The sequence below is a fragment of the Triticum aestivum genome, chromosome 3B, assembly GCF_018294505.1.
Source record: "Triticum aestivum cultivar Chinese Spring chromosome 3B, IWGSC CS RefSeq v2.1, whole genome shotgun sequence".
Taxonomy (NCBI): Eukaryota; Viridiplantae; Streptophyta; class Magnoliopsida; order Poales; family Poaceae; genus Triticum; species Triticum aestivum.
In genome coordinates this window covers 819,701,839-819,711,108 of record NC_057801.1, presented here as the reverse complement: position 1 = coordinate 819,711,108, position 9,270 = coordinate 819,701,839, and the positions used below count along the sequence as shown (strand labels likewise).

The 9,270-nt window shown below is 45.4% G+C and overlaps 1 protein-coding gene across 1 annotated transcript; it reads right to left on the bottom strand.

Moving 5' to 3' along the window:
- Positions 1–2,525: 2,525 nt before the first annotated feature.
- Positions 2,526–5,474, bottom strand: LOC123072644 (uncharacterized). The gene is made up of 2 exons (XM_044496247.1): positions 3,870–5,474; positions 2,526–3,800 (listed from the first exon to the last, which is right to left on the bottom strand). The coding sequence occupies exons 1-2, from the start codon at positions 5,200–5,202 to the stop codon at positions 2,668–2,670; spliced, it is 2,466 nt and encodes an 821-aa protein (XP_044352182.1). The 5' UTR covers positions 5,203–5,474; the 3' UTR covers positions 2,526–2,667.
- Between the last annotated feature and the right edge of the window lie 3,796 nt (positions 5,475–9,270).

Below are 9,270 nucleotides of genomic sequence, written 5' to 3'. Positions count from 1 at the left end.
CCTTTGCACATAACGAGTCCGGAAAGATCAATAAACGCCAAGCCTGTTTCGCCAAAAGCGCTTGATTAAATAATCTCAAATCTCTAAAGCCCATACCTCCTTCTCCTTTGGGTCTTGTCAACTTATCCCATGCTAGCCAATGAGTTTTCTTCCTATCCTCCTGGTCACCCCACCAAAAATTCCTAATGATTTGGGATAACTCTTCACAAATAGAAGCAGGAAATTTAAAAATCCCCATGGCATAGACCGGAAGAGACTGAATGACTGACTTAATCTGGAGCTCCTTCACACCACTAGAAGCATATTTTTCTATCCAGTCTGAAACCCGCTTAAGCGCTTTATCTTTTGTAGATTGAAATTTACTAGCCTTCATCCGCCCTTCCGGCACAGGTAAACCAAGATATTTATCCTCAAAACCATCAGAGGTGATTTTGAGAACCACCAAGATAGAAACTTGATCTTCCAGGCTACACTTTTTACCAAACAAAATGGAGCATTTATCCGGACTTAGCAATTGACCCGTCCCCTCCTCATAAGCAGCCAGAATCCGTTTAATGACCAGAGCTTGCTCCAAAGAACCCTTAAAAAATAGGAGGCTATCATCCACAAATAATAAATGTGAGACCCCTGGAGCATGTCTGTTCAGCCGAAAATCTTGAATAACCCCCTTCGCCGTAGCCTCATGGAGTAACAACGACAGAGCCTCAGCCACAAATAGGAAAAGGTAAGGAGATAGAGGATCCCCTTGCCTGAGGCCACAAGAAGGTTGGAACGAATCTAACAACTGACCATTAAACCGCACAGAAAATTTCACTGACGTCACACAGATCATAATCCACTTAACCCACACTGGAGCAAAACCATATGCCCGAAGCATACTTTCCAAGAACCTCCAGTCTACACGATCATATGCCTTGGCTAGGTCCAGCTTGTACGCACAATATTCACCTCGGCTGTCTTTTAGCGTACTCAACGAATGCATACATTCAAAAGCTATAAGAGCATTATCAGAAATTAATCTTCCAGGGATGAACGCACTTTGGGTTGGAGAAATCATACCGTCCAACTGAGGTCTCAGTCTGTTGACAAGACACTTGGAGATAATTTTATATATGACATTGCATAGACTGATTGGCCGAAAATCTTTTATCGACTGGGGGTTCTTCACTTTCGGAATAAGCACAATAGTTGTATTATTTATACCCTCCGGCATACATCCCGATATAAAGAATTGCTGAACTGCACGAACAATATCTTCCTTTAGCAAACCCCAATTCCTATGGAAAAAGCCAGCTGGAAACCCATCTGGCCCTGGAGCCTTCAACGGACCAATTTGAAAGAGCGCATCACTAATCTCTTGTTCAGAAAAAGGCTTACAAAGATCCTCATTCATCTCATCATTCACCAGAGGTTTCACAAGAGAGATAATATAAGAAGGGTTTACTGTCTTGTCACAAGAGTAGAGATTCATAAAAAAAGAGTTTGTGATACCTTTCATCTCGTCCACATCATGAGAGAGGGAACCGTCGCTCCTTTTAAGGGCCGAGATATTATTCTTCTTAGCTCTCCATGTGGCCTTTCGCTGAAAGAATTTTGTATTCCTATCACCCCATTTCATTTTGTCCAAACAAGATCTCTGCTTCCACATGATTTCTTCCTTAATCAAAAGTTCATCCATCTCCGCCAGGATTTTCTTCCTTTCCATAACAGCAGTATGGTCATTTCTTTTGAAGAGCAAATTTAATCTCTTTCGCGCCGTTTCAAGCTTTTTGGGCAAATAACCAATATGTTCCTTACTCCACACATGAAGAGACTTCATAAGACTGTCCAACTTATTTGCCACATCTCCCAGGTCACTGACATGCATACTTTTATTCCAAACCAATTCAATTTGATCATTCAGCGCCCCAACCTCTCTCTCCCAGTACGCTTCATATCTCAGATTTTTAATAAGCATCCCGGGACGAGGAACTCCCGTCACTTGAATAAGAAGAGGACAATGATCTGACCTTGAACTGATAATATGTTGGACCGTACAATTAGGGAACATGGAGGACCACCGAGGACAAGCCACCGCACGGTCAAGACGCACTTTCACATTTTTGTGACCTTCCTGCTTGTTATTGTAAGTCCAAGGAACACCCGAAAAACCCAAATCAAATAAATTGCATTCCGATAAAACCTCACGAAAATTTTCCATAAGTTTATCTGACCGCTTATTCCGAGAAAAATGCTCATTCTGCCACATAGCTTCGTTAAAATCACCAACCATAAACCATGGTCCGTTCCCAAGCGGCTTAATACGCCTTAACAATTCCCACATCACATACCTTTGGCTTGCCCTTGGTTCACCATAGACAAAGGTACTTCTCCATTTACTGCCATCTTCTTTGCAAATGTACATATCAATAAAATGTTCACCATATTTGTTCAGCTGCAGAGTATAAAGGTCATCGCAAAAAACTGCTACACCTCCACCTTTTCCTGGCAAAGAAACAACAAACACATTTTTCATACCCAAGCGGTAGCGCAAACTCTCAACATACTCTTTATTTTTCCTTGTTTCAGAAAGAAAGATAACGTTGGGTCGGTGTGTCTTTGAGAGGCACACCAACTCTTGGACTGTCCGAGGTTGACCCAGACCTCGGCAGTTCCAGCTAATTATTTTCATGGCTCCTGACGGGCGATATCATGCTCGCCCGTCAGTTGACCAGCAGCCCCAGGGCCGGTTGCTTCCTTAGTATTGTTCCCTACATCTTTTCCATCCTCTACATCTTTTTCATCCCCTACAGACTCTCTTCTTTTGTCCTGATCCACCTCCACTCCCCCATCTACCTCTTCAGTTACATGAATAGTAGACCCATCTATGCCTACTCTAGTACCAACTCTCTCAACACACACTCTTTTACAATTCATACTCACATCCATAGCATCCCTAACCTCTAGACTTTCAGTACTAGTACTATTCATGCTTAACACGAAGTCTTTGTCATCAGGGGATCGCCTCTTGCTACCTGCCGTACTCTCAAGCATGGCAGCAAAAATCATCTTGCGACTGGAGAGCTCGCTGCCGCTGTTTGGTGGCGTGGGGATGCCAAAAACCACATGTTTAGCACATGCAGATTGCACCATCTCCTTCTCTTCCTGCTCTTCTCGATGAAGCCTCTTCCATCGTTGGACTCCAGCAGTAGCCAGAGCACGCTGTTGTACGCCATCAGCAGCAGCACCCTTGCGACCACCATGAGCTTTAGCCTTCGCCTGATCCATAGGCTGTACATCCCCCATCTGCGGCTGCTTCTGCATAGACGCCATAGCAGCAGCAGTAGGAGACCCAGGAGCACCCAGGTTAGAGTGGAGGTGCTCCCCAGGTCCCTTATCCATCAGCTCACTCATTTGACCAGCCGGAGCTCCTGAGTTGGTGTTGAGGAGTGCTCCAGCCATGTCATTGGACGCCTCCAGGCCTCCAGTAGCAAACTGAACAGGGGGCCCATTGCTGGAGTTGTTGGTACCCCCGCCAACGAGCACAAGCTGCTCCAATGCGTTTGGTGCGTCAGTGGCAACCGGAGCAGAACCGTCCACCAAAGCTGACGCCGTAGTCGTATCTGCAGCAGCAGACAAGTATAGTCTTTTGACCACCGAGGCCACCTCCGTGATCACCTTGTCCTTCACCGGCTTCTTCCCAAAATCGATTTGTCTACGAGCAGAGGCCCAATACGGAGGCGCCCTTATGTCGGTGGAGTAGGACGCCTTCCGCAGCTCTTTGGGCATGCTGCAGAACTTCTCTGTCGTGTGTCCCACCACTGCGCAGCAAAAACAGATGTTTGGCAGCTTCTCATACTTGACATCGAAAAGGATCGGTTTGGTGCTACCTTTTGGGGTTATGTCGACATTCTTCCTCAATGGCTTCTCCACAGGGTGCTGAACACGAACACGGAGATGCTCGTCAACGATTTGATTGTTGCGGTGCGACACGGCGAGGACGGTGCCGAGCTTCTTTCCAAGCTTCCACCCCATGTCTTCAGTCTTGAGGATGATGGGCAACCTATGAATTTGCACCCAGATACTTAAAGAATCTAGGCGCACGTCCACAGGGTTACCCACGCCGTCGAAGTCCTTGATGAGCACTGCGTCGTTCTGGTAGTGCCACGACCCAGCTTGAAGAACACGCTGCCGGTCCCCCTCCTCGGAGAACGTGACGACGAAGCGCCCATCGCTGCTCGTGACCCGTTGAGGGACCGCAGTGCCACGGAGCCTCCACGCCCCTCGCAAGCTGTTGATGACGGCGTTGTGGTCCACCGGGTACTGCGACAGCACCCGAGCCACGACGAGCTTGCCCTTCATTGCCTGTATGGCCGCCTCCATGTCGATGACGATTGGCACGTCCTCCTCGTCTGCCAGCATGGCCACTTGCTTGCCTTGCCTACGAGGAGCCGGAGGATCTTGTGGGACTGCCGAGAAGCCAATGGTGGCGCTGGGGGTGATGGACAGCATCAGTCCAGTCGGACCCCCAACAGCAGCGGTTCCCCTCTGTGGCAGGGGGGTGGACAAGTCCACCGCCGGAGCGCCGAGCTCATCACCCTGGGCACCAGCAGGCTTCAGCCGTGTAGCTTCCATGTTGGGTGGCTGCTGATCCCTGTCGGATGCCATCCTCCCCTGGTTCACCTGGTTCAGACACAAAGAACAGAGAGCAGGAAACGAACACACTTGCTGAAACTGAAAAATGGCCTGTTGCATAACCTGAAACTCGCCCCTCAAATACTTGTCTTCACCCCCAAATTTCGCCCTCAAATCAACAGAATTAATCCCCAAATTAATCTCGTCCAGGAGCCCCTCCTTAACCGTGGTCAAATTGGATTTAACGCATAGGGAAACTGCAGTTTCTTCCGCCCCTTTACTCGCCGGATCCGCATCTTTCATGGCAAAATCAGAGTCCGTGAACTTCGCCTCCGTCACCGCGCCGGTCATCCCAGCCATGGCCACCTTCAAATCCCCCTTGCCTAGCTCTGAATTGAAAAACTTACTCACTTTATCCCGCATATGACGCAGGCAAGCCTCCGGATCACGAGCATGGCGAAGGATCTCCCTCCCCCGTCTTCTTAAGGTGCTCCACTCCTGTCCAGAGTAGCCACCCACCACTGGCCGGTCCTCCCGCTGGGCGTGGCCCAGCGCCAGATCCGGCGCCCCCGCCGCCATGGGCGGCATTCGCAGGTCGCCTAGGCTGGAAAAAATCTCTGACTCGGTGAGGTTCCTTCAGAATTACTGGACGTCCTTCTCGGCCTGTCATCCCAACATCAAGATGGAGATTAGCATCAAAGGTAAAGAGAGGGTGGATGGCTTAAATTTTACTAATGATATGCGAAAGAATCTTGTGACTTGGCAGGCTCCCGCTACGGAGATCATTAAGATTAATGTTGATGCAAGTTATGTGGAGGCTTTAAGGGCTGCAAGTGTGGGCGTCGTGGCCAGGAACCATACTGGAGAAGTTATCATATCGTCCTGGGATTATATTGGGGTGTGCAATAGTGCGGAAGAAGCGGAACTGAGAGCGACCCTTGCGGGGCTATACATTGGTATTACTCTCCACAAGGCCATCATTTTAGAAACGGATTGTTCTTTTGTGGCTTCTTTCCTTCGAAATGATCTTCTAGACAGGTCTCCTCTGGTGGATCTAAAGATAGAAGCTTTGAGTTTAGCCAAAATGATGATAAATTGCAAGATATCCAAGATTAAAAGAACGGCTAATAGGGTGGCGCACGAGATTGCGAAGTTCAGCTTTGATAATAGGTCCGATGGTGTGCTTCTTAATAGTGTTCCGCCCTGCGTGGCTGATTTTGTAACGGATGATTGTATGAATATTTTAAGTTAATTAATATATGGGAGGGGGTTTCAAAAAAAAAAAAATCCACGTGTGCGTTTCAGGCGGCCATGAATCAATTACATAGAGGCTAGCTGGCCACATACTATTACATATTCACGGTTAGCTTCATCTGTTGCGCGCACGTCTGTCCGGTGAGCTGAAGTAATGAGCAGAAGGCAGCTGGGTACGTATGTAGTCTCAGCGTTACGATTTCGAGAGTGCAAGTTGGCGTAGGTTTCCGGCCGGCCGTGAATCAATTAGATAGCGTATCCAGCTTTTGCACATGTGGAATAAATTAATTTTATTGCCTGCTATGTACGTGCATGCATGTTGAGGCCAGCTCCATCCTTCGATCCATAGTGTGCGTCGAGAGTTCATCAACGTACTTCAAACAGTTAATCTCAACAGATTAGCAATTTTTTTGCTATTGGTGGGCAGCAAAGATAATGAGAAGTAGAACCATTGAAAGAGGAATACTGCCAGAACTTGGTTGGAGGTGTGGAGGTGCAAAGGAGAAAAGGCCAAGGATGACTAATTATTCTCTAGGGTAAAAGAATGATATCAAGAAAATAAGTGGTCACATTTTTCCTCCTTTGGATGATAAACATAGATCCGAGCATTACAAAAGAAAGGCTTCAACCACATTATAGGTATACATATATATCCTACATGTTCTCTTTATAAGTGTTAAGACTGGTAATGGAGTCGTGTAGTTTTTAAGCCACCAAAATTAGCATGAGTGTAAATTTGATTTAATCAAGTTCTCCTTTTAGTTCAAAGATCGAAGCATAGTGAATGTTATTTCTTGAGTATGCTACTCAACAAAACTTGGTCAATCGTAACTCTAATGGGAGTACATATGAATGAAAAATTAGTTGGCTGCTCTTCTCTAAATATTTCTTTTATGGACATGTGATGGTTGATGATTTTGTAGAAACATCTCTACCTGCAAAGCTACAACAAGATTTACTGACAGAACAAAGAACTTATCACGTATGCAAGAGAATCAAATGCCTCAGATCTCCAGTTAGAGTTACACACGTGTACTAGGAATAGATCACTTGAATTGTGTGATTTGCATCAAGACATCAGGAACAACGACTACAACGAGTGCACCGATTTATACTGTACGTCAACAAACCGTTGGCGCATGATGCAGACTATGAGCCCACGAGGTCATTGTGAGCAAGGTCATTGTGAATGAAAGGTATGTACAACCTGTCACTGCCAATTGCATGTCTTTTATCTAAAAATGAGCGTATATACCTGTGTGTCATACCATGTTATATTCTTCAATAGAGATTTAATCAATTATATGCTGTACATAGACATAGTTCAACCAGCTGCCTAGAGAGAAGATGAAGATGCGATGGACATCTACAATGCTGAGCAAGGTGCCAAACTCTCCCAGATCCATTAGAGGTCTTTGGCAGCCACCACAGAGCGCCTTTACAGGCTCTAAGAGCGGGAGAACTTATAGCACCACCTGACTGGCAGATCATAAACCATATAAGGTTCGATTGTATGAAAACACATACATTCTTCTCAATCATGTACGTGTAGGCCAATGCATTTTCAATATGAGAAAACATCAATGATTCATCACATGCAACTTCAATTCTGTAAAATCTTCATATACTTGAATAATCCAACTTTGCAAGTAGCTACAAACTATACTCCTATTCAATATTATCATATCGCATGAAGATTAAACAAAGAGATACGGTCAGCCATATGGCTGAGATCTCAAGTAACTATCAAGATGCATGCATATATGAAAATGGTTAGATATACAATCTAACATTATACAATAGTACAAAGTTGTTTAATCATGCATCATTCGTAGGAGCTACGTGTAAGTTAAACCTCCTAAATATATGTGTTATAAAAGAAGAACTGGCCCTATGGAGAGGTCCAACCAAAGGTATATCAGAAAGCAAGAGTGTCTACTGATAAGTTAATAGAATAACCGTAAAATACTCATAAAAAAAGCAGATTAGTCTTCATCCTGCATATGTAAAGTGGTATTTTATTGTATTTAGCATTGTCTATCTCATCTTATATAGTAGATGAAAAAACAACTGGACATGGAAAATTAAATAGAAATAATTTGTGCACTATTGCAAGATAATTTCTTTATAGATATTCTCTATACGTAAGCTTAGTGGAGTGTTTTCAAGTTTTAATTTCCCGTATGGATCCCTTCCATATTGTTCATCATATAATGTTGTTTTGTTCTATACTTGGTAAAACAGAGAAATTATATTCAAAATAGGAGGAAGTATATTATAATTTTGTTGACATAGCATTCTCACAATAATAGTGTAAAATTAAAGATGCAAAACAAGTAGGAAACTAATTCCTGCATAATATATATATTTATATATCAATGGGAGTGTCGGTGTCAAAACCGGCGGATCTCGGATAGGGGGTCCCGAACTGTGCATCTAGGCGGATGGTAATAGGAGACAAGGGACACGATGTTTTTACCCAGGTTCAGGCCCTCTTGATGGAGGTAAAACCCTACTTCCTGCTTGATTGATCTTGATGATATGAGTATTACAAGAGTTGATCTACCACGAGATCGGAGAGGCTAAACCCTAGAAGCTAGCCTATGGTATGATTGTTGTTGTCCTACGGACTAAACCCTCTGGTTTATATAGACACCGGAGGGGCTAGGGTTACACAGAGTCGGTTACAATGGGAGGAGATCTTCATATCCGTATCCCCAAGCTTGCCTTCCACGCCAAGGAGAGTCCCATCCGGACACGGGACGAAGTCTTCAATCTTTTATCTTCATAGTCCAACAGTCCGGCTGTCCGGATACCCCCTAATCCAGGACTCCCTCAGTAGCCCCTGAACCAGGCTTCAATGACGATGAGTCCGGCGCGCAGATTGTCTTCGGCATTGCAAGGCGGGTTCCTCCTCCGAATACCTCATAGAAGATTTTGAACACGAGGGTCGTGTCTGGCTCTGCAAAACAAGTTCCACATACCACCGTAGAGAGAATAATATTTCCACAAATCTAATCTGCTGACGTACCGCACAGCGTGGCATCACACCATGACCAGGCCTTTATCTGAATCGTTTTTTATCTCAGCACGTTTCGCGAGGCGGTTTCCTTGGCACGTCTTGTCGAAGCAAAGATCGTGTCCCTTATATTACGGGATTCCCATCAATACAGATGTGGGTAACCCAACCATGCCCGCTTGGTGTGACTCCTCGATTTGAGGTAAGTCCCAAACGGCCACAAGGGAGACACCTGGTATTCAACCTCTTTATAAAGGGACCAAGGCCTATCCCTTTCTTTCGATCTCAATCGAATCTGCCTCCTGCCTCGAGTTCCAACACCCAAAGCCCAGGTTCAGGCGCTTTGGACCTACAAGTATGTTCGGATCCAACCTTCAAGGCCG

Bases quoted from the DNA above. Each gene is read 5' to 3' on its own strand.
- LOC123072644 (XM_044496247.1), bottom strand. From the start codon at position 5,202: ATGCCGCCCATGGCGGCGGGGGCGCCGGATCTGGCGCTGGGCCACGCC. The intron at 3,801-3,869 runs GTAGCACCAAAC...TTTGCTGCGCAG, and splicing joins TGTCGACATAACCCCAAAAG to TGGTGGGACACACGACAGAG.